This window comes from Salmo salar, chromosome 06, assembly GCF_965601325.2.
Source record: "Salmo salar chromosome 06, fSalSal1, whole genome shotgun sequence".
NCBI classification, from domain to species: domain Eukaryota; kingdom Metazoa; phylum Chordata; class Actinopteri; order Salmoniformes; family Salmonidae; genus Salmo; species Salmo salar.
In genome coordinates this window covers 28,280,287-28,307,226 of record NC_138296.1, presented here as the reverse complement: position 1 = coordinate 28,307,226, position 26,940 = coordinate 28,280,287, and the positions used below count along the sequence as shown (strand labels likewise).

Here is a 26,940-nt window from a genome sequence, read left to right as displayed (position 1 = left end):
AATACTAAGTATGTTGTGTAGTAGCCCATGTAATAATGTCATAATTTGGTCCCTTTTCCCCCTCTTAATTTCACCTACAGCTCTGACTTGGTGGTGCACATGTAGCCTTTTGCCTTAGAGAAGTATAATATTGTAAGAGATTTCATTGTCTGCTTATATGCCCCCTTTATTTATCCTATGGTTCTGACTTCATATACAGGGAGTATACTGTAAGAACGGCCCATGTTCTGAATCCTGTCACTGTACATTTTAAAGTGCTGAACAAATAGTTATACTGACTACGTCCATCCTAGCTCGCTCATTAATGTCTTAATCAAAATTACGGATTGCCTCTTATCTGCTCATCATCTTCTTATGCCATAGTTTGTACATCTCAATTTCCAGTAGAAATCACATTTGTTTAAGCAAGTCAGCCATATAAGCTATGTTTTTTTAAAAGGCCATAAATGACGCTGAATGAAATGATTCGCTGCCAGACAAGGCTCCGCTGATTGCCAGGTGTAGCAGTGGTAAGGTGTTAGGATTGCTGTTGGGACTCTGCTATTGGGGCAGCTTTATGTAGGACCTAACAGTTTGTGGGCACCGTTTGTCACCGTTATAGTGCTATTAATGTATTGTTTAGTGTTGTGTTGTGTAGTGGCTTTGCTGGCACGCATCTAAAATAATTAAAAAAATTGTTTGCCCCACCAAGTCGGACGTTTACATACACCTCAGCCAAATACATTTAAACTCAGTTTTTCACAATTCCTGACATTTAGTCATTGTAAAAATTCCCTGTCTTAGGTCAGTTAGAATCACCACTTTATTTTAAGAATGTGAAATGTCAGAATAATAGTAGCGAGAATTATTTATTTCAGCTTTTATTTCTTTCATCACCTTCCCAGTGGGTCAGAATTTTACATACACTCAATTAGTATTTAGTAGCATTGCCTTTAAATTGTTTAACTTGAGTCAAACGTTTCGGGTAGCCTTCCACAAGCTTCCCACAATAAATTGGGTGAGTTTTGTCCCATTACTCCTGACAGAGCTGGTGTAACTGAGTCAGGTTTCTAGGCCTCCATGCTCGCACACGCTTTTTCAGTTCTGCCCACAAATGTTCTATGAGATTGAGGTCAGGGCTTTGTGATGGCCACTCCAATACCTTGACTTTGTTGTCCTTAAGCCATTTTGCCACAACTTTGGAAGTATGCTTGGGGTCTTTGTCCATTTGGAAGACCCATTTGCGATCAAGCTTTAACTTCCTGACTGATGTCTTGAGATGTTGCTTCAATATATCCACACAATTTTCCATCCACATGATGCCATCTATTTTGTGAAGTGCACCAGTCCCTCCTGCAGCAAAGCACCCCCACAACATGATGCTGCCACCCCCGTGCTTCACGGTTTGGATGGTGTTCTTCGGCTTGCAAGCCTCCCCCTTTTTCCTCCAAACATAACAATGGTAATTTTGGCCAAACAGTTCTATTTTTGTTTCATCAGACCAGAGGACATTTCTCCGAAAAGTGTGATCTTTGTCCCCATGTGCAGTTGCAAACTGTAGTCTGGCTTTTTTATGGCGGTTTTGGAGCAGTGGCTTCTTCCTTGCTGAGCGGCGTTTCAGGTTATGTCGATATAGGGCTTGTTTTACTGTGAATATAGATACTTTTGTACCTGTTTCCTACAGCATCTTCACAAGGTCCTTTGCTGTTGTTCTGGGACGGATTTGCACTTTTCACACCAAAGTACATTCATCTCTAGGCGACAGGCCGTGTCTCCTTCCTGAGCGGTATGACGGGACGGCTGCGTGGTCCCATGGTGTTTATACTTGCATACTATTGTTTGTACAGTTGAACGTGGTACCTTCAGGGGTTTGGAAAAAGGATGAACCAGACTTGTGGAGGTCCACAATTTTTTTCTGAGGTCTTGGTTGATTTCTTTTGATTTTCCCATGATATCAAGCAAAGAGGCACTGAGTTTGAAGGTAGGCCTTGAAATACATCCACAGGTACACCTCCAATTGACTCAAATGATGTCAATTAGCCTATCAGAAGCTTCTTAATCCGTGACATCCTTTTCTGGAATTTTCCAAGCTGTTTAAAGGCACGGTCAACTTAGTGTATGTAAACTTCTGACCCACTGGAATTGTGATACAGTGAAGTGAAATAATCTGTCTTTAAACAATTGTTGGAACAATTACTTGTGTCATGCACAAAGTAGATGTCCTAACCGACTTGCCAAAACTATAGTTTGCTAACAAGAAATTTGTGGAGTGGTTGAAAAACGAGTTTTAATGACACCAAACTAAGTGTATGTAAACTTCCGACTTCAACTGTACATGCTAAAATATGTATGTTATGAATTCTTGCTATGTGGCTAACGTTAGCTAGCTGGCTAACGTTAGCTAGGCTATGGGTTAGGATTAGGGGATAAGGTAAGTGTTAAGTTAGGAGTTAGGTGAAAGGGTTAAGGTTATCTATAAGGGTTAAGGTTAGGATTAGGGGACAGGTTAGCTAACATGCTAAGTAGTTGCAAAATAGCAAAAAAGTAGGAAGTAGTTGAAAATGTACTAATTAGCTAAAATGCTAAAGTTGTCCATGATGAGATTTGAACTCACAACCATTGGGTTGCTAGACATTTGAGACTTTTGCCTTAAGTAACCATCTGTCTTATGTAACCATACCAACATAACATATTATCAGTGGTATAAAGTACTTAAGTACTACTTAAGTCGTTTTAGTGTGCATCTGTACTTTACTTTACTATTTATATTTTTGATAACTTTTACTTTTACTCCACTACATTCCTAAAGAAAACAATGTACCTTTTACTCCTTACATTTTCCCTGACACCCAAAAGTAGTCATTACATTTTGAGTGCTTAGCAGGACAGGAAAATTGTCTAATTCACACATTTATCAAGAGAATATCCCTGGTCATCTCTACTGCATCTGATCTGGCAGACTCACTAAACACAAATGCTTCGTTTGTAAATTATGTCTGAGTGTTGAACTGTGCCCCTGGCTATCTGTAAATTAAAACAACTAGAAAATCATGTCGTCTGGTTTGCTTATCATAAGGAATTTTAAATTACTTATACTTTTGATACTTAAGTACATAAAACCAAATAATTTTAGACTTTTAGTCCAGTGATATTTTACTAGGTGACTTTTACTTTTTTATTGAGTCATTTTCTTTTAAGGTATCTTTACTCTTACCTAAGTATGAAAATGTGGTACTTTTTCCACCACTGCATATTATACTAATTTTTATATCTAGCATGTTGCATCTAGTCTATGAGACCAGGCTGACGTCCCCGGTCCCAAGGTCTATTCTACACGATATTTACATCTGAAAGGAGGGCTTGTTCGCCTCCAGGCTCCCCTTGCTCACCTCTAATACCTGCCTCCACATTATGAAGTTCCATTCTGAGGCTGTCTCTTACTGTGATGAACCATAGAGTTAAGTCTTTGAGGGCAGGGTGCCAGATCTGGCATTGACATGCAGGGGGGAAAATATAGGGAAGGGCAACACCGTGTGGTGATGAAGATAAGTGCATTATTGAAATTTGTTATAAATCCAGCTCTAGCCACAGGTTTATTTTTATTTAATTTATTTTTATGTAACCTTCATTTAACTAGGCAAGTCAGTTAAGAACAACTTCGTAGTTACAATGACGGACTCCCAGAAGGCAAAAGTCCACCTGCGGGGACGGGGTTGTGATTAAAAATAAAACAGAAAATAAAAATATAGGACAAAACACACATCAAGACAAGAAAGACACACAACTCTACATAAAGAGAAACCTAAGACAACACCATAGCATGGCAGCAACACATGAAAACACAGCATGGTAGCAGCAACACAACATGGCAGCAGCGCAACATGGTAGCAGCACAAAACATGGTAAAAACATTATTGGGCACAGACAACAGCACAAAGGGCAAGAAGGTAGAGACAACAATACATCACGCGAAGCAGCCACAACTGTCAGTAAGAGTGACCATGATAGAGTCTTTGAATGAAGAGATTGACATAAAACGGTCCAGTTTGAGTGTTTTGTTGCAGCTTGTTCCAGTCGCTAGCTGCAGCGAACTGAAAAGAGGAGCGACCCAGGGATGTGTGTGCTTTGGGACCTTTAACAGAATGTGACTGGCAGAACGGGTGTTGTATGTGGAGGATGAGGGCTGCAGTAGGTATCACAGATGGAGGGAGTGAGGCCTAAGAGGGTTTTATAAATAAGCATCAACCAGAGGGTCTTGCGACGAGTATACAGAGATGAAAGGTTTCCATAGAAGCAGTTTACGCTTCTCCTAAATCTCAAGCAAATCAATTTGATTGGTCGAATACACATATTTAGCTGATTTTATTGCGGGTGTAGCGAAATGCTTGTGTTCCTAGCTCCAACAGTGCCATAATATCTAACAATACACAAGAATACACACAAATCTAAAAAAGCAATAAAATGGAATTAAGAAATATAGAAATATTAGGATGAGCAATGTCTGAGTCCAGAGTATGTATATATATATATATATATATATATATAATATATGGAGAGTATATGGATAGAATATGTAGTATATCTGAAGGAATATGTAGGATAAAATAGTATATGTACAGCAATAGTTAAATTAGGATAGGCCTTGAGTAGAATACAGTATATACATATGAAGTGGGTAAAACAGTATGTAAACATTATTAAAGTGATTAGTGTTCCATTAAAGTGATCAGTGTTCCATGTCTGTGCACAAGTGTACACACACACACACACACACACACACACACACACACACACACACACACACACACACACACACACACACACACACACACACACTCCCTCTCTCTCTCTCTCTCTTCCCACTCTTGTGGTCCCATTGTTTATTCTATGTCAAGGGCCAGACCCTCTGTCTGACCACAGCTGAGAATTCCACAAACAATAGATGAATAGGAGAGTGCTAGAGGGAGAAATAAGGGGGAGTGGTGGAGCTGGAGAAAAGGAAAGAGGGAGGAGAATATATATCTGAACAACCTTATCAATCAGCCATTATTTTAACTTTTTTTTTTACCATTTTAGTCATTTAGCAGACGCTCTTATCCAGAGCGACTTACAGTAGTGAATGCATACGTTTCATACATTTTTCCGTACTGGTCCCCCGTGGGAATCGAACCCACAACCCTGGCGTTGCAAACACCATGCTCTACCAACTGATAGTTAGCTAATCACTCACTGGCAATGGTCTGTATTTGCCATTGCAAGGTCGGTGGATTGATATTAGACAGGCAAAGAGCAATCCGCCAATGCGTCTGTTCACATTGAGCAGATGTCAGAGAACGTCTGAACAGGAAATTCAATGCCTATTCTTTCGATACTCACTTTATTTATCTCAAATATCAGTATTCTTCATCGTTAAATGTATTCATATATGTTCTTGGACTGAATCACTTTCAAAGTATACATTATATCATTTAAATAAAGAAATTGATCCATATTCATCATATCAATCCACACTCACGTCATTAATCGAGTCCAAGGCGGAAGGATATGGAGACAGATTACGTTACGTACTGTAGTTCCGGGATCTGGGACTACCTTTCACATTGGAAAACACTGGAGAAGCGCAATGATACCAAAGAGAAACGCACCGCAAACAGGTGCATGACGTAAAACAGAGAACCCTAGTTGTAGCAGATTTGGCTATTTTTACAACTAAGAAACGCCGTCGGAAAACATTGGACAGCCTTTGTAATTGTACAGAATGACAATAAGGTAAGACACTAGCTATTGTAATGTAGGCACTGACACTGCACTTGTTGTAGCCAGAGCCATATTTAACATATAGTTAGCTACCTAGCTAGCTATTAGTTCGCCAGTTAGGTAACATTAGCGTTGTTATCAAGCAAGCTAGAACTGTAACTTACTAGCCAGGCTTCATGCATGTTCATTGAATCTATCTATCATGATTGGCAATGTAGCTAGGATGTTCTGAACAGCATATTAGTAAACTGAAGTTTAGCTTGTTGGGTAGCCAATACAATCACGAATCAAAGTATGTTCATGTCAAGTGATGACGAACGATAAAGGTTTCCATCCATCCAAGTCGTGACATATGGTTGGACTATTGACATCAATATAACGTTAATGTGTTGCTGCTACAATGGAATACAATAATGTTATTTATAACCGAAAAATTTAAATTAACTAACGTTAGTATGGCGAGTTCATTGATGAGGATTTGTGATCGCTGCCATGGCATTGATGATGGTACTTAATACGCTTTTCCACACATGCGTGGTGTACACTTGTACACCTTTTGTAGACCCGCGGATATTTATTTTTTTATTTTTAGGAACTCGGTTCGTCTCAACTTACTGAGTTAGAATAGTAGAAACACAAGGTGCAATTTCGAAATGTGGTTGTGCATCAGTAGTTTTCTGTTATGGCTGTCACAGATGGTCACTCAATTAGCCCATGTCAGCAAAACATTTTTAGATTGGTAAATTAGTCTACCCAGCTATCTAAACTTGTTGTAATCATGGTCAAATGAGCGACCAGGGGCCCTTATTCAGATATCACTCGTCATATTAACTGCAAACATTTCTCTACATCCTATGGCAACATATGTAGAATTGCAGGAAATTAGCTGAAAACTGCTTGTGCTTAGTGGTGAGTCGACTCCAAATAAATCGATTCCTCGACTATCTGCCCCCCTCTATCTGCCCCATTCTGTCATCTGCCCTACTTGGAATCAACTCCAAAGATTCAGTATTTTTGCAAAGGTGGAAACTATTTGCCATAGTCTACTTCGAGAACACAAACTCTTGCATCTTTCACAGCAAAGAAAGAGCCAGCTAGCAAGGGAGAAAGTGATGGGCGGGGGCACAGCCAGGCATAGGTAGGTGTGTCGGCCACTAGGCTGACAGCCAGAACCATGCTGTATTTTGCCATTTCTTGTCTTGCGCAAATTAATTCAAGTAGGGGCTATCAGTGAGTATGCTGAGCTATTCTACACTCAACATACCGAAGACCAAACACACACTAGCATTTTTCATAGCGAAGAGAAAGAGTAACAGGCAAGCCAGCAAGGGAAAGAGAGGATCGGGGCAGACAGTCAGAACCATGTGCATAGGTTATATGTTGGTAATCTGTATCTAGCAATATCTTGTCTATTAATGCCTCGTAAATTCATCAAACATATTCAAGTATAGGGTGAGTATTGTTAAGCAGGACACCTGGCAAAGTGGGAGACTTAAGCTTTGTAATGGCTATCCTATAAATGTTTACAATAACAATCAATGCCTGTGTGTTATTGAGAAAGTATGTGACTGATTAAAAAATTGGTTCAATGGGCATCATTGTGGGCGTGGCATCCCGTGTAATGACATTATGACTAGAGGCATAATGGTAAGTCAAATGACAGTGTTTCTCAGGTAATTAATGTTAAGGTTCTATTGTTTTCTTTTTTTCACTAAGAAAGGATATTCATTACATATTTTGTAATGGGATGTAAATCTAAGTGACTGTGCGCAGCCTTGATGGGCCCCATGGTGGACCCCACCTTTTTAGAATAGTGACATTTTGACCTACTGTCACCTACTGTCAAACTGGGACACTCCTCTAGGCCATGTTAATGCAGACATATTTCGGTGGATTATGAAATGCATGTTTCCTTAACATAAATCCATTTTCTAAATGGGACCAAATGTTTAATTTAATTTTCCTCAAATCTGCTAACTTGCTAGCCTTATCAGTGTAGATTGCGCCACGTCATTCCATGGGGTCCATCAAGGCTGAACACAGCAGAGATATCACAGAAATATTCTTGTTCTTACACATCACCTAGTCCTATTTATAGGCTAAGTTGATGAGCAAAGGGGCAGCATCATGCTCATGTCAGTCCTCTAGAGTGCAAATGCAGTCTTCCTAGTAGTACTCAGCAATAATGAGGTGGTGTGTGCGCATCCGTTTCAGCGTATTTTGGAGTCGAGCAAGAGGCGACTCCAACCACAGGAGTAGCGCGCCACTACTAGTGCTTAGGGATTTAACCGAAGTGTCGGTTACACAACTAGCTAATTATTTGAAATTCCTTTTTGTTTCTATTTTTTTCTGTCAATGTACTGCAGTTTCTGTAGAGAAATCGGATCATGTCTGAAATGTACGATGTTTTAGTTTCCAACTGGCCAATGTTCTACATAGTTTAGTGCAGAAAACACTGATAATTAACTACACTGACCTTTAATCCATTGCGCGGCTACTTGTCCGTTCTGTTTCTTTTATGCCTGCTACGTAAGCTACAGATGAATGCAGGATCAAGAGGGGATACACGGAGAGCAGTTGCTTCGAGGTATTGGTATTCAGCAGTCATAAGTCTGCCTTATTTACTCTGAACTACTAAAATAGTGCTTTTTGTCAGACAGCGTAGGCAGCAGCTCTATTGAGATGATGACTTGGAATGAAATTATAGTAATCAAATAAAACAAATGTAATGTACACAACTGAAATATTAAAGTAATGTGAATAAGTGATGGTTAATAAGTGATAAGCCATCATGAGCAGTCACTACCATTGTGGAAATTGTATAAATAGTTTTATTCTGTTATAGAATTCAACCCGCATAATGCGTAGTGCATTTAATTTAACAAAAAATCCGCCCCGTGGCAAAATGAGTGAAATTGCATGAAATCTTTAATATAACCAAAAATATTTTGTATTTTTTTTGCTGTCAGGGTGGGGGAATGTTTTGCTTGCACTGTGGATGGGGAGGGCCCAAGACATTTTCACATAGTGCCCCAAAAGGCAGACCCCTGAGCCATGAACAAAGTTGCCCATCCCTCAGTCAGGTGCTTGCAGGGGGTGTGTGTGTAATTTTCATCCTTATTAGATGTTTAAAGTGGTGTGCATTACTTTACTGGCACCGTTAAGTATTGATTTAGGTTGTCATGCATGGCTCTGTTTTGTTATTGGCGACTGGTCTGAGTGCCTAGGATGGTTGTATTAAGCCTATACAATGCAGCAACAAAAAAAAGAACAAGTCTCAGTCTTCTGTACGTTGCTCCAGTGTGTTGTAAACATCTGCACGTCTCAATACTGAAATGAATGGTACCGTCTTACTGGCTCCACCACACACTCTTCCTTTAACACCTGTTGGTTAAAGACCACAGTGTGACTGATTCTGTTGCATACTGTGTTCGTTTGGATCAGAGGCAGAGCCTGTTTCCTCAGTAGGGAGTGATGTGATGACATTTTAAGTTCCCTCTAAGCTCCTTGGAAGGCTGTGGATTTATGGCGCTTTCCCCAGAATAGTATTTGGGATTTCAGAGAAAGTGGCATTTCTCGTTACCGTGTCACACATGTTAGTGTGTGCGGTGCCAGCATGCCAAAGAGAATTGGGCCTTGCTGATCATCATTTAGCTGTGGAGCAGAGTGGTGCTCGTGGCAGCTAGTCTCTTGCATTGTGTGTGTGTCCAATGATATAGTCTGCTGTGACTCACCATTTGCTGACGTGACTGGCTGGCTCTGAGGGGACCTGCTGAAGGGAGAGCCAGGGAGTAAGGGGATGGATTAAGGATTTTGAGCAGAGAACAGGTCACACACACCAGAGTCTGCAGCAGCAGAGAGGGAGAGGACCCATTACAGCACTTCCTTTAAGAGCATTGGGCCAGTAACTGAAAGGCTATTCCCAGAGCCGACTAGGTGAACATTTTTGTCTGTACCCTTGAGCTAGGCACTTAACCCTAATTGCTCCTGTAAGTTGCTCTGGATAAGAGCATCTGCTAAATGACTCGAATGTCAAATGTAGCTGCCATTTAATAATAATAAATCCAAAAAATGTTTTGTATAGCACCTTTCAATACAAGCAACAGTGCTTCACATCATAAAACATAACATATAAGTACTAACAAAGACCGGAGGAAGGAGAAAGAAACAAGATGGATAATTAAAATCATGCATTAAACACATCGTTATAAAAATGTGTCTTCAGCAGGGATTTAAAGAGGCACTGAATCTGCAAGCCAGATCTCCTGCTCTGGTGACTGAGGGCTCACACACACACAGGGCACTCCCAGCCCACACAGCAGGATCTTCATTGTGTAAAGTGTAGGTAAACACAGGATAGCCTCGCCTTAAAATCTGTCCAGCCATCTCTCTTTATCTTGCTTTCTTCCAGAATTGTCTTTAAGAATGTAGAAAAGGGATACATTTGCACTATAAATGTGTAATACCAATCCAACCAATGACTGTGTAGCCTACTTGTTGCCCTGTACCCCCCGAAACAGGAAACACACAAGGACTAGTCTAGGACTGCTCTGGCTATTCTCCAAACCACCAGTTTGATTTCTCAAGTCCCAAATATCCTCTTCATATACTGATACTCCCTGTCTGGATGAATGACTGCTTTGTTGCCATGGTGGTTGGCCTGATATGCTTAGCTGGCTGGTTATAGCTATTATGCTAATGTAGTCTGTTTATGAGGAGGTGGTAGTGGGGCTGTTAACTGTGAATGAATGGTCTCTAGGAAGTTGTCTCAGAAGAGCGAGCCTCCTGCTGTTTGTTTTCAAGGTGGTCGTGTTGTTGCCGCAACGTTTGTTTTCCGACAGTGTCTGTTTCCATAAAGCTGCCGTCGGTTACCATGGTATAGTTGCCGGGAGTGATTGTCACAGTTCAGCAAGCTAAACAGGTTTGTAAAAAGGTCTCCTGGTGTCGTAAAATGCATCTGGAAAACCTATAAGGTGTGAGCACGTGTGCTTTTTTTTTTTTCCCTTCTGTGTGACCTGTCCCCACATCACTTCCGGCCAACAAGTCTCTGACTGTCGCTGATTACAACTTCAATAGGCTAAGTACTGTTAGTTACCATGAACACTGTGTTACTAGGGCCCAGGGGCGCTGTAATGTGTTTTTGTCATAGTGATTAGAGAACATGACTTGTTGGCGCAGAGGAATGGCAAACAAACATCTAGGCTACACAGCTCATAAGACTTGAGTGAGTTTTCCTCCCAACCCAAGATTAAAAGTCGACACTGTAAGCTCTATCTTGACTCGCTGTGATATGAGTCAGGGTATGAACTGATAGGGACACTACTGTGTGTGAGTTGTGTGTTATCGAGTGGGGATTTTCTACTGACCGTCATGGCTGCAGAAGGGTCACTCACTCACTCACATGATTTTAGCCTTCATTATTCATTCACCAGATAGGCTAACGCCTGTTGATTTGTCCTTGCAAACGCACGTACAAACATACAAAAGCGTGGGTCATTCTCACACAACTGAAATTTGACCCAAAAAATGATTATTTTTCATGACATTTCCTCTTGGATCACTGAGATCTATATAATAATAATAATAATAATAATAATAATAATAATAATAATAATAATAATAATAATAATAATAATAATAATAATAATAATAATAATAATTATTATTATTATTATTATTATTATTATTATTATTATTATTATTAGGATACATTTTTTTTTATCAGATATGCATTTTACCACAATTTCCACAACTACCAATTCAAAAACGTTCATTATTGCAACAGTTTTCAAAGTCCTAAAAAGTTGTAAGCAAATCTATTTCTAATATTTTGTAACATTGCTCCCCCAATGACAAGGCCTGAGTTAAACATCACAATGAAAATAAAAATATTACAAATGTAACTTTTTTATAATTTCTCATTACAGTAACACAACTTAAAAAAAAAAAAGGTTTTTGTCATCACTTATGTATACAGTGTGTTATTGTATTTATGCACATATATCTGGATGACGATTAAGACAAAATTGCTTAAAGTATACATTTTATTTATCCTAATCTCCTCAATATCGGTGCATTACGGTAATGATACGCAGGTTACGGAGATGAGACTACATGTTTTGGTAGTGAATAGTTTAACTGTATTGATTTCTATCAGAGATTCAGTAACTCAACAAATCATCAGTGTCATTTGTTAATCCCAAATTACTTGCATAATACTAAAATCACTGATCGTAATGCAATTTACTAAAATACCCTTTATTTCAGAGTAAGTATAAGTACTGTAATTGTATGCATGTATTTTCAAAAGCGGACTTAAAAGTAACAAAGTGACGTTACAGGTAATATTGGTGTATTAGGATGTGGATATTTGTGACCCACCATCTGGATTCAGTCCTATGGAGAAACATTTACAAACGTTTACTTTTGTTTTTTATTGGGATAAAAGTAGAGACTCTGAGCCTGAAAAATTGTATATGATACCCATTGTTCCTCAACTGCAGTGTAAGTAATTCTGTTTTGAAAGTTAAACTTGTAACCCCAGTTTTGAGAGAATTGCCCTTTTTAGTGTTTTGGTACACTTACTGGAGAGCTCTTCTTTGTCTACACCCATTCAGCATCATTCACATCCTCTTAAGCCTTAGCCCCACCCATTTCTTTAAGGACTCACATGTGAGGCCATGTGCGAAACAGAGTCGTGTAGTAAACAACCAAAGATTTCAAGACTAAAAGTAGTAGCCTACAAGAAGGAAACTCCAGGTAAAAATACACTGTCTTGGCCTATATCCTACTCTGACTTTGGTGCAGGTCATGTTCTTCACATTACCGTCTCTAGTAAACACACACTATATAAAATTGAAGTTTATTTGTCACATGCACAGGATACAAAAGGTGGAAATGAGTGAAATGGTTACATGCATATTTGTATAGTACCAATATCAAAAACAGAAGCTGTCCAAAAAAATATTTTATAATTATTAGATAATGTTTACCTAGACTAGAGGTCAACCGATTATGATTTTTCAACGCCGATAACGATTATTGGAGGACCAAAATAAGCCGATGCCGATTTTTATATATACTGTAATAATGACAATTACAACAATACTGAATGAACAATGAACACTTATTTTAACTTAATATAATGCATCTATAAAATCAATTTAGTCTCAAATAAATAATGAAACATGTTCAATTTGGCTTAAATAATGCAAAAACAAAGTGTTGGCGAAGAAGGTAAAAGTGCAATATGTGCCATGTAAAAAAGCTAACGTTTAAGTTCCTTGCTCAGAACATGAGAACATATGAAAGCTGGTGGTTCCTTTTAACATGAGTCTTCAATATTCCCAGGTATGAAGTTTTAGGTTGTAGTTATTATAGGACTATTTCTCTCTATACCATTTGTATTTCATATACCTTTGACTATTGGATGTTCTAGTAGGTACTTTAGTATTGCCAGCCTAATCTCGGGAGTTGATAGGCTTGAAGTCATAAACAGCGCAATGCTTGAAGCATTGCGAAGAGCTGCTGGCAAACGCAGGAAAGCGCTGTTTGAATGAATGCTTACGAGCCTGCTGCTGCCTACCACTGCTCAGTCAGACTGCTCTATCAAATCATAGACTTAATTATAATATAATAACACACAGAAATACGAGCCTTAGGTCATTTAATATGGTCAAATCCGGAAACAAAACGTTTATTCTTTCAGTGAAATACGGAACCGTTCCGTATTTTATCTAACGGGTGGCATCCATAAGTCTAAATATTGCTGTTACATTGCACAACCTTCAATGTTATGTCATAATTACTTAAAATTCTGGCAAATTAGTTCGCAACAAACCAGGAGGCCAAAACTGTTGCATATACCCTGACTCTGCGTGCAATGAACGCAAGAGAAGTGCCACAATTTTCCTAGTTTAATATTGCCTGCTAACATGAATTTCTTTTAAACCTGCATATTTAGTTAAAAAAATATACTCCTGTGTATAGATTTTAAGAAAGGCATTGATGTGTATGGTTAGGTACATTCGTGCAACGATTGTGCTTTTTTTGCAAATGCACTTTTGTTAAAGCATCTGGCGAAGTTGGCTATCTTTGTTAGGAAGAAATAGTCTTCACACAGTTCGCAACAAGCCAGGCAGCCCAAACTGCTGCATATACCCTGACTGTTGCAGAGAACGCAAGAGAAGTGACACAATTTCCCTAGTTAAAAGAAATTCATGTTAGCAGGCAATATTAACTAAATATGCAGGTTTAAAAATATATACTTGTGTATTGATTTTAAGAAAGGGGTTGATGTTTATTTAGGTGCACATTGGTGAAACGACAGTGCTTTTTTTGCGAATGTGCTTGTTAAATCACCCGTTTGGCGAAGTAGGCTGTGATTCAATGATAAATTAACAGGCACCGCATTGATTATATGCAACGCAGGACAAGCTAGTTAACCTATTAATATCATCAACCATGTGTAGTTAACTAGTGATTATGTTAAGATTGATCGTTTTTTTTTTTACAAGATACGTTTAATGCTAGCTAGCACCTTACCTTGGCTCCTTGCTGCACTCGCATACCAGGTAGTCGGCCTGCCACGCAGTCTCCTCGTGTAGTGCAATGTAATCGGCCATAATCGGTATCCAAAAATGCAGATTACCGATTTGTTATGAAAACTTGAAATCGACCATTCCGATTTTAATCGGTCGACCTCTAACCCAGACACACTTGTCTAAATTGATGGGTCATGTGAAAGAAATGCTTTAACCACCCCCAGACGCATATAGGTAAGTGGATGGGTCACTATTGTCTAGACATGTACAGTTGAAGTCAGAAGTTGACATACACCTTAGCCAAATACGTTTAAACTCATTTAATCAGAGTAGAAATTCAGTTTTAGGTCAGTTAGGATCACCACTTTATTTTAAGAATGTGAACTGTCAGAATAATAGTACAGTGGTTTATTTCTTTCATCACATTCCCAGTGGGTCAGAAGTTTACATGCACTCAATTAGTATTTGGTAGCATTGCCTTTAAATTGTTTAACTTTGGTCAAACATTTTGGGTAGCCTTCCACAAACTTCCCTCAATAAGTTGGGTGAAACTTGGCCCATTCCTCCTGACAGAGCTTGTGTAACTGAGTCAGGTTTATAGGCCTCCTTGCTCGCACATGCTTTTTCAGTTCAGCCCACACATTTTCTATGGGATTGAGGTCAGGGCTTTGTGATGGCCACTCCAATACCTTGACTTTGTTGTCCTTAAGCCATTTTGCCACAACTTTGGAAGTATACTTGGGGTCATTGTCTATTTGGAAGACCCATTTGCGACCATGCTTTAACTTCCTGACTGATATCTTGATGTTGCTTCAATATATCCACGTAATTTTCCATCCTCATGATGCCATCTATTTTGTGAAGTGCACCAGTCCCTCCTGCAGCAAAGCACCCCCACAACATGATGCTGCCACCCCCGTGCTTCACGGTTGGGATGATGTTCTTCGGCTTGCAAGCCTCCCCCTTTTTCCTCCAATGATAACGATGGTCATTATGTCCAAACAGTTATTTTTTTTGTTTCATCAGACCAGAGGACATTTCTCCGAAAAGTATGATCTTTGCCACCATGTGCAGTTGCAAACTGTAGTCTGGCTTTTTTATGGCGGTTTTGGAGCAGTGGCTTCTTCCTTGCTGAGCAGCCTTTCAGGTTATGTCGATATAGGACTTGTTTTACTGTGGATATACACTGCTCAAAAAAATAAAGGGAACACTTAAACAACACAATGTAACTCCAAGTCAATCACACTTCTGTGAAATCAAACTGTCCACTTAGGAAGCAACACTGATTGACTATACATTCCACATGCTGTTGTGCAAATGGAATAGACAACAGGTGGAAATTATAGGCAATTAGCAAGACACCCCCAATAAAGGAGTGGTTCTGCAGGTGGGGTCCACAGACCACTTCTCAGTTCCTATGCTTCCTGGCTGATGTTTTGGTCACTTTTGAATGCTGGCGGTGCTTTCACTCTAGTGGTAGCATGAGAAGGAGTCTACAACCCACACAAGTGGCTCAGGTAGTGCAGCTCATCCAGGATGGCACATCAATGCGAGCTGTGGCAAGAAGGTTTGCTGTGTCTGTCAGCGTAGTGTCCAGAGCATGGAGGCGCTACCAGGAGACAGGCCAGTACATCAGGAGACGTGGAGGAGGCCGTAGGAGGGCAACAACCCAGCAGCAGGACCGCTACCTCCGCCTTTGTGCAAGGAGGAGCAGGAGAAGCACTGCCAGAGCCCTGCAAAATGACCTCCAGCAGGCCACAAATGTGCATGTGTCTGCTCAAACGGTCAGAAACAGACTCCATGAGGGTGGTATGAGGGCCCGACGTCCACAGGTGGGGGTTGTGCTTACAGCCCAACACCGTGCAGGAAGTTTGGCATTTGCCAGAGAACACAAAGATTGGCAAATTCGCCACTGGCGCCCTGTGCTCTTCACAGATGAAAGCAGGTTCACACTGAGCACATGTGACAGACGTGGCAGAGTCTGGAGACGCCGTGGAGAACGTTCTGCTGCCTGCAACATCCTCCAGCATGACCGGTTTGGCGGTGGGTCAGTCATGGTGTGGGGTGGCATTTCTTTGGGGGGCCGCACAGCCCTCCATGTGCTCGCCAGAGGTAGCCTGACTGCCATTAGGTACCGAGATGAGATCCTCAGACCCCTTGTGAGACCATATGCTGGTGCGGTTGGCCCTGGGTTCCTCCTAATGCAAGACAATGCTAGACCTCATGTGGCTGGAGTGTGTCAGCAGTTCCTGCAAGAGGAAGGCATTGATGCTATGGACTGGCCCGCCCGTTCCCCAGACCTGAATCCAATTGAGCACATCTGGGACATCATGTCTCGCTCCATCCACCAATGCCACGTTGCACCACAGACTGTCCAGGAGTTGGCGGATGCTTTAGTCCAGGTCTGGGAGGAGATCCCTCAGGAGACCATCCGCCACCTCATCAGGAGCATGCCCAGGCGTTGTAGGGAGGTCATACAGGCACGCCGAGGCCACACACACTACTGAGCCTCATTTTGACTTGTTTTAAGGACATTACATCAACGTTGGATCAGCCTGTAGTGTGGTTTTCCACTTTAATTTTGAGTGTGACTCCAAATCCAGACCTCCATGGGTTGATAAATTGGATTTCCATTGATTATTTTTGTGTGATTTTGTTGTCAGCACATTCAACTATGTAAAGAAAAAAGTATTTAATAAGAGTATTTCTTTCATTCAGATCTAGGATGTGTTGTTTAAGTGTTCCCTTTATTTTTTGGAGCAGTATATATACCTTTGTACTGGTTTCCTCCAGCATCTTCACAAGGTCCTTTGCTGTTGTTCTGGGATTGATTTGCACTTTTCGCACCAAAATACGTTCATCTCTTGGAGACAGAACGTGTCTCCTTCCTGAGCGGTATGACAGCTGCGTGGTCCCGTGGTGTTTATACTTGCGTACTATTGTTTGTCCAAATGAACGTGGTACCTTCAGGCGTTTGGAAATTGCTCCAAAGGATGAACCAGACTTGTGGAGGTCTACAATGTTTTTTCTGAGGTCTTGGCTGATTTATTTTGATTTTCCCATGCTGTCAAGCGAAGAGGCACTGCGTTTGAAGGTAGGCCTTGAAATACATCCACACCTCCAATAGGCTAATTGACATCATTTGAGTCAATCAGAAGCTTCTAAAGCCATGACATAATTTTCTGAACTTTTCCAGGCTGTTTAAAGGCACGGTCAACTTAGTTTATGTTAACTTCTGACCCACTGGAATTGTGATACAGTGAAATAATCTGTCTGTAAACAATTGTTGGAACAATTACTTGTCATGCACAAAGTAGATGTCCTAACCGACTTGGCAAAACTATAGTTTGTTAACCTCTATGGGACACCTTCCCGTTACCGGGATTGCTTGACAAGATAGCAAAAATCTAATAATTTCAATTTCTCAAACAATCAACTATTTTACACCATTTCAAAAATAAACATCTCCTTAACCTGTTATGGCTAGGGGGCAGTATTTTCACGGCTGGATAAAAAACATACCCGATTTAATCTGGTTACTACTCCTGCCCAGAATATGCATATAATTATTGGCTTTGGATAGAAAACACTCCAAAGTTTCTAAAACTGTTTGAATGGTGTCTGTGAGTATAACAGAACTCAAATGGCAGGTCAAAACCTGAGAGATTCCTTTACAGGAAGTGGCCTGTCTGACCATTTCTTGAACTTCTTTGCCATCTCTATCTTTTACAAAGGATCTCTGCTCTAACGTGACACTTCCTACGTCTTCCATGGGCGCTCAGAGCCCGGGAAAAAATAGAATGTCGTCATCCCAGCCCCAGGCTGAAACACATTATCGCCTTTCTCAAGTGGCCGATCAAGGGACTGTGGGCTTAGGCGCGTGCCCTGGCCGCCCCCGTCTTTGTGATTTTTCCTCTGTTTGCCGAAAAGGAGATTCCCGGTCGGAATATTATCGCTTTTTTACGAGATAAATTGCATAAAAATTGATTTTAAACAGCGGTTGACATGCTTCGAAGTACGGTAATGGAATATTTAGAATTTTTTTGTCACGAATTGCGCCATGCGCACGACCCTGATTTACCATTTCGGATAGTGTCTGGGACGCACGAACAAAACGCCGCTATTCGGATATAACGATGGATTATTTTGGACCAAACCAACATTTGTTATTGAAGTAGCAGTCCTGGGAGTGCATTCTGACGAAGACAACAAAAGGTAATCAAACTTTTATGATAGTAAATCTGGTATTGGTGAGTGCTAAACTTGCCGGGTGTCTAAATAGCTAGCCCGTGATGGCTGGGCTATGTACTTAGAATATTGCAAAATGTGCTTTCACCAAAAAGCTATTTTAAAATCGGACATATCGAGTGCATAGAGGAGTTCTGTCTCTATAATTCTTAAAATAATTGTTATGCTTTTTGTGAACGTTTATCGTGAGTAATTTAGTAAATTGTTAGCAAATTCCCCGGAAGTTTGCGGGGGGTATGCTAGTTCTGAACGTCACATGCTAATGTAAAAAGCTGGTTTTTGATATAAATATGAACTTGATTGAACAAAACATGCATGTATTGTATAACATAATGTCCTAGGGTTGTCATCTGATGAAGATCATCAAAGGTTAGTGCTGCATTTAGCTGTCTTCTGGGTTTTTGTGACATATGCTAGCTTGAAAAATGGGTGTCTGATTATTTCTGGCTTGGTACTCTGCTGACATAATCTAATGTTTTGCTTTCGCTGTAAAGCCTTTTTGAAATCGGACAGTGTGGTTAGATAAAGGAGAGTCTTGTCTTTAAAATGCTGTGAAATAGTCATATGTTTGAAAAATTGAAGTTTTTGTATTTTTGAGGAATTTGTAATTCGCGCCACGCCTATCATTGGATATTGGAGCAGGTGTTCCGCTAGCGGAACGTCTAGATGTAAGAGGTTAATCCAACCACGTTGTCCGATTTCAAAGAGGTTTTACGGCGAAAGCATAAAGTTAGATTATGTTAGGTCAGTACATAGACCAAAAAAATACACACAGCCATTTTTAATGCAAGGACAGGCGTCACCAAAAGCAGAAAACCAGCTAAAATTATGCACTAACCTTTGACAATCTTCATCAGATGACACTCCTAGGACATCATTTTAGACAATACATGCATTTTTTTGTTCTATCAAGTTCATATTTATATCCAAAAACAGCATTTTAATTTGGCGCGTGATGTTCAGAAAATGTATTTCCCCAAAACTCCCGGTGAATCAGCACAACAATCTACAAAAATACTTGGCATAAACGGTGATAAAATATTAAACTGTTAATCTATAATTCTTTGAATAACAGTTTAATATCTCCTGAATGCAACTGCATTGACAGATTTCAAAATAACTTTACTGGGAAAGCACACTTTGCAATAATCTGAGTACTGTGCTCAGAAAAATACACTACGCAATACAGATAGCCGCCATTTTGGAGTCATCTAAAATCATAAATAGCATTAGAAATATTCACTTACCTTTGATGATCTTAATCAGAAGGCACTTCCAGGTATCCCAGGTCCACAACAATTGTTGTTTTGTTCAATAAACTATCATTTATGTCCAAATAGCTCCTTGTTGTTCGCACGTTCAGCTACTCCAAATGTAGGAAGTGTGCCGAAAATGTCACAACGAAAAGTAAAAAAAAAAAAAAAACAATTTACGTTCGTTCAAATGTTGTATAGCATCAATCTTTAGGGCCTTTAGAACGTGAAGATTCAGTAATATTTCAACCGCACGCTTGCATTGTCTTGAAAAACATTTTGGAACAGAGCTACCTCTCGCGTGAATGCGCGCCAATGAACAGATGTCCTTCCCTGGGTGACCATCTTCCCAGCCTTCTCATTCGGTCTCTGTTCATCATAGACGCCTCAAACAACTTTCTAAAGACTGTTGACATCTAGTGGAAGCCTTAGGAAGTGGAAAATGAATCCTTAGTCACTGTGTGTTCGATTGGCAATGACTTGAAAAAGCTAAAGGCACCAGATTTTTCATTTCTTGGTTGTATTTTTCTCAGGTTTTTGCTTGCCATATGAGTTCTGTTATACACAGACACCATTCAAACAGTTTTAGAAACTTCAGAGTGTTTTCTATCAAAATCTACTAATAATATGCATATTCTCTCATTTCTGGGAAAGAGTAGTAACCAGTTTAAATCAGGGAAATTTTTTATTTATCCGGCCGTGAAAATACTGCCCCCTAGCCCAGACAGGTTAACAAAACATTTGTGGAGTGGTTGAAAACAAGTTTTAATGACTCAAACAGGAAGCACCTGCTTTAAAAGTGGTCAGATGAAACGGATGCTAAACTACAGGACTGTTTTGCTAGCACAGACTGGAATATGTTCCGGGATTCTGCCAATGGCATTGAGGAGTACACCACATCAGTCACAGGCTTCATCAACAAGTGCATCGACAACGTCGTCCCCACAGTGACTGTACGTACATACCCTAACCAGAAGCCATGAATTACAGGCAACATTCGCACTGAGCTAAAGTGTAGAGCTGCCGCTTTCAAGGAGCGGGACACTAACCTGGAAGCTTATAAGAAATCCTGCTATGGCCTCCGACGAACCATCAAACAGGCAATGCGTCAATACAGGACTAAGATCGAATCGTACTACACCGGCTCCGACGCTCGTCGGATGTGGCAGGGCTTGCAAACTATTACAGACCACAAAGGGATGCACAGCCGGGAGCTGCCCAGTGACACAAGCCTACCAGACGAGCTAAATAACTTCTATGCTCGCTTCGAGGCAAGTAACACTGAAACATGCATGAGCGCATCTGTAGAGTCTGTAATACCAACATGTTTCAAGCAGACCACCATAGTCCCTGTGCCCAAGAACACTAAGGTAACATGCCTAAATGACTACCGACCGCTAGCACTCACGTCTGTAGCCATGAAGTGCTTTGAAAGGCTGGTCATGGCTCACATCAACACTGTTATCCCAGAAACCCTAGACCCACTCGAATTTGCATACTACACCAACAGATCCACAGATGACGCAATCTCTATTGCACTCCACACTGCCCTTTCACACCTGGACAAAAGGAACACCTATGTGAGAATGCTGTTCATTGACTACAGCTCAGCGTTCAACACCATAGTGCCCTCAAAGCTCATCACTAAGCTAAGGACCCTGGGACTAAACGCCTCCCTCTGCAACTGCATCCTGGACTTCCTGACGGGCTGCCCCCAGGTGGTAAGGGTAGGTAACAACACATCCGCCACGCTGATCCTTAACACGGGGGCCCCTCGGGTACGTGCTCAGCCCCCTTCTGTACTCCCTGTTCACTCATGACTGCAGGGCCAGGCATGACTCCAACACCATCATTAAGTTTGTCGATGACAACAGTAGTAGGCCTGATCACAGAGAACGATGAGACGGCCTATAGGGAGGAGGTCAGAGACCTGACTGTGTGTTGCAAGCACAACAACCTCTCCCGCAACGTGACCAAGACAAAGGAGATTGTGGTCGACAGGAAAAGGACTGAGCACGCCCCCATTCTCATCGACAGGGCTGTAGTGGAGTAGGTTGAGCGCTTCAAGTTCCTTGGCATCCACATTGCCAACAAACTAACATGGCCCAAGTACACCAAGACAGTGGTGAAGAGGGCACGACAAAACCTATTCCCCCCAAGGAGACTGAAAAGTTTTGGCATGGATCCTCAGATCCTCAAAAGGTTTTACAGCTGCACCATCAAGAGCGTCCTGGCTGGTTGCATCACTGCTTGGTTTGTCAACTGTTCGGTCTCCAACCACAAGGCACTACAGATGGTAATGCGTACGTCCCAGTACATCACCGGGGCCAAGCTTCCTGCCATCAAGGACCTCTATACCAGGCGGTGTCAGAAGAAGACCCTAAAAATTGTCAATGACTCCAGCCACCCTAGTCATAGACTGTTCTCTCTGCTACCACACACGGCAAGCGGTACCGGAGCGCCAAGTCTAGGACCAAGAGGCTTCTAAACAGCTTCTACCCCCAAGCCATAAGACTCCTGAACATCTTATCAAATGGCTACCCACACTATTTGCGTCACCCCCCACCCCTACTCTCTGCTACTCTGTTATTATCTATGTGTAGTCACTACCTAATAACAAGTCCTACATGTACTGATTTCCTCGACACCGGTGCCCCCTGTATATAGCCCCGCTATTGTTATTTAGTGCTGCTCTTTAATTATTTGTTATTCTTAACTCTTACCTTTTTTTTAGGTATTTTTTTAACTGCATTGATTAAGGGCTTGTAAGTAAGCATTTCACTAAGGTCTACACCTGTTGTATTCGGCATACTCATGCAAGGGTTTTTCTTTTTGTTTTACTATTTTATACATTGTCTTCACTATTATTCTACAATCTGTGGAATCATGTAGTAACCAACAAAGTGTTAAACAAATCAAAATATATTCGATATTCTTGAAAGTAGCCACTCTTTTTCCTTGCTTGAATCCCTTGTACCCAACAAAATCTAAGGTTAGACATCTTTAATGTATACATCCCTACTTTTCAATTCAAAAAGTGAAGATAAAATGAAATATTTATCTATTGTGCAGTTTTAGGCCTTTATTACATTTTTGTATGCGAGGTAAAAATATTTGATAAAATGTGAAAAGTCTGGAGTGGGCATAATGGGTATCAAATGTACACTTTAAGCCCATGGGTGTTCCAAATATGCTCACCTCTTAAATAATTAATTTCCAAATGTTAAGAAATGTCAGCTTATAATTTATGTAAGATTGCATTATAATCATCTCCCCCATTTCTATTCATCATGAAAGTAGAGTTAGGTGTCTAATTGTAACCACAGAGATCAATTTGGTCCCAAGCTTTTGTTCTTGCCAACCAGTACACACCTGATTCAACTAATCATAGACTTCAATCAAGACTTGATTAGTTGAATCAGGTGTGTTACTGGTTGGTTAGACTAAAACCCTGCCCCCGCACCGACCCTCTGTGGACAAGACTCCATGCACAAAGACCATAACTCATTAAAAAAGTTGCGTTATCTGAAAGCTGGGTCACATTACTCAAAATATTTGGAAACCAATTGTCTGGGATATGAATATACTACAATATTATGCAAAGTTACTATTGATTATATTGAACAATATTTATATCCATTTACATTCTGTTTAGAGGGGGGGATTTTTGTGATACTGTACTCTTTAAGCCCACCTGAGATAAATGTGAAATTTACAAGAATTGCATTTATGTATAATAATGCAAGGTTCATTTAACAGTAAAACAAAATGTGTAAAAAATAGCTGTGAGATCTATTCTGCGCTACCAAGCAAAAAGGCAGTTACTGCTCATAGCTTGGAGCTGAGAAATATTGCTTTTTCTTTTCTTTTTTTAACTTTCCAGCTAAGTTAATTCTAGGGAGATCATTAGAGATGTACTGTAGTGATCTGTTGTCTTACTATGAGTAAAATGTTTTATTAATTTTGACCCTGACCTCTGTGACCTTTGACCCTTAACCTCTTACATCTAGACGTTCCGCTAGCGGAACACCTGCTCCAATATCCAATGATAGGCGTGGCGCGAATTACAAATTCCTCAAAAATACAAAAACTTCAATTTTTCAAACATATGACTATTTCACAGCATTTTAAAGACAAGACTCTCCTTTATCTAACCACACTGTCCGATTTCAAAAAGGCTTTACAGCGAAAGCAAAACATTAGATTGTCAGCAGAGTACCAAGCCAGAAATAATCAGACACCCATTTTTCAAGCTAGCATATGTCACAAAAACCCAGAAGACAGCTAAATGCAGCACTAACCTTTGATGATCTTCATCAGATGACAACCCTAGGACATTGTTATACAATACATGCATGTTTTGTTCAATCAAGTTCATATTTATATCAAAAACCAGCTTTTTACATTAGCATGTGACGTTCAGAACTAGCATACCCCCGCAAACTTCCGGGGAATTTGCTAACAATTTACTAAATTACTCACGATAAACGTTCACAAAAAGCATAACAATTATTTTAAGAATTATAGAGACAGAACTCCTCTATGCACTCGATATGTCCGATTTTAAAATAGCTTTTTGGTGAAAGCACATTTTGCAATATTCTAAGTACATAGCCCAGCCATCACGGGCTAGCTATTTAGACACCCGGCAAGTTTAGCACTCACCAATACCAGATTTACTATCATAAAAGTTTGATTACCTTTTGTTGTCTTCGTCAGAATGCACTCCCAGGACTGCTACTTCAATAACAAATGTTGGTTTGGTCCAAAATAATCCATCGTTATATCCGAATAGCGGCGTTTTGTTCGTGCGTCCCAGACACTATCCGAAATGGTAAATCAGGGTCGTGCGCATGGCGCAATTCGTGACAAAAAAATTCTAAATATTCCATTACCGTACTTCGAAGCATGTCAACCGCTGTTTAAAATCAATTTTTATGCAATTTATCTCGTAAAAAAGCGATAATATTCCGACCGGGAATCTCCTTTTCGGCAAACAGAGGAAAAATCACAAAGACGGGGGCGGCCAGGGCACGCGCCTAAGCCCACAGTCCCTTGATCGGCCACTTGAGAAAGGCGATAATGTGTTTCAGCCTGGGGCTGGGATGACGACATTCTATTTTTTCCCGGGCTCTGAGCGCCCATGGAAGACGTAGGAAGTGTCACGTTAGAGCAGAGATCCTTTGTAAAAGATAGAGATGGCAAAGAAGTTCAAGAAATGGTCAGACAGGCCACTTCCTGTAAAGGAATCTCTCAGGTTTTGACCTGCCATTTGAGTTCTGTTATACTCACAGACACCATTCAAACAGTTTTAGAAACTTTGGAGTGTTTTCTATCCAAAGCCAATAATTATATGCATATTCTAGTTACTGGGCAGGAGTAGTAACCAGATTAAATCGGGTACGTTTTTTATCCAGCCGTGAAAATACTGCCCCCTAGCCATAACAGGTTAAACATCAGTTACTGCCTTCTTCCTTGGCATGATAAGTTACAAATTGTAGGGTAATAACAAAGCAAAGAGCAGTATCTGCCATTTTCATGTGTTAGTTTACTGTGCTTCTCATTTTATTACTGACAGGGTAACAGAGTTGATACTGCATCCTTTGTGTGTCTTCCACTAAGATACCAGTTGCATTTACATGGAGATGTAGGTTCTGCATCAGTGACGTTACATACTGTGTTTTACAAGTAGCCTATGTCTTGTTATAAGAATAAATAAATGGTCCCGTGTGGCTCAGTTGGTAAAGCATGGTGTTTGCAACGCCAGCACCCGATGTCACAGGTAGGCCAAAAAGATCATCAAGGACAACAACCACCCGAGCCACTGCCTGTTCACCCTGCTATCATCCAGAAGGCGAGGTCAGTTCAGACAGGTGCATCAATGCTGGGACCGAGAGACTGAAAAACAGCTTCTATCTCAAGGCCATCAGACTGTTAAACAGCCATCACTAACATAGAGGCTGCTGCCTACATACAGACTCAAATCTCTGGCCACTTTAATACATTTACTTAATAATGGTATCACTAGTCACTTTAAATAACGACACTTTAATAATGTTTACATATCCTACATTACTCATCTCATATGTTTATACTGTATTCTATACCATCTACTGCATCTTGCCTATGCCACACGGCCATCGCTCATCCATATATTTATAGGTACATATTCTTATTTATCCCTTCACATTTGTGTGTATTAGGTAGTCATTGTGAATTTTAGACTACTTGTTAGATATTACTACATTGTCTGAAGCACAAGCATTTCGCTACACTCGCATTAACATCTGCTAATGTGTATGTGACCAATAAAATGTGATTTGATTATATTGTTGTGGTTCACCAAGTTCTGTTGCTACAGTATTGACTGTGACTTGGTGCGACTGCTAGCATGAAAAACCTATTTTCAATTGGCAATAAATAGTAATTAATACATGTAGTCGGCTATCATGTGCATATATCAACACATTAATCTCCTATTTTTACATTGGGTATGATCACATCTGAGGTAGTACTAAAAATATCAGGAATGTTATCAGAGTCACCAAGTGTTTTTGCAGCTTTGAAATTGGCCACTAGTAGGAACTGTCCATAACTTAATAATAAAACATCTCATTGGCTTAGAATAACTGGTTGAAACATTAAATAGTGGAACATTTTTCTTTTTCTTCTTTGGAAGTGGGCTTAATGGGTACACTTACCTTAACCTGTTGGGGATAGGGGGCAGTATTTGCACGGCCGGATAAAAAACATACCCGATTTAATCTGGTTACTACTCCTGCCCAGTAACTAGAATATGCATATAATTTGTTTGATTTTGATAGAAAACACCCTAAAGTTTCTAAAACTGTTTGAATGGTGTCTGTGAGTATAACAGAACTCATTTGGCAGGCCAAAACCTGAGAAGATTCCAAACAGGAAGCGCCCTCTCTGACCATTTCTTGGCCTTCTTGATCATCTCTATCCAAAACAGGGGATCTCTGCTGTAACGTGACATTTTCTAAAGCTCCCATAGGCTCTCAGAAGGCGCCAGAACGTTGAATGATGACTTTGCAGGCCATGGCTGAAAAACAGTAGCGCATTTGGTAAGTGGTCGATCTGAGAACAATGAGACTGGGACGCGTGTGCACGAGACGACTCCATGTTTACATTTTCAGTCT

At 40.4% G+C, this 26,940-nt stretch overlaps 1 protein-coding gene across 5 annotated transcripts in view; it reads left to right on the top strand.

Moving 5' to 3' along the window:
- The first annotated feature begins 5,570 nt into the window (after positions 1-5,570).
- LOC106606808 (small G protein signaling modulator 3) overlaps positions 5,571-26,940 on the top strand; it is a 45,417-nt gene continuing 24,047 nt past the window's right edge. For 4 of the 5 annotated variants that reach the window (XM_014203177.3, XM_014203175.3, XM_014203176.3 and 1 more), the window contains exon 1: positions 8,266-8,323. In XM_014203177.3, coding sequence (XP_014058652.1) covers positions 8,281-8,323 — 43 coding nt within the window. In that variant the 5' untranslated portion in view covers positions 8,266-8,280. Of the gene's footprint in view, positions 5,749-8,265; positions 8,324-26,940 lie in introns of those variants that run through there. The other variant, XM_014203179.3, reaches the window with a different exon arrangement.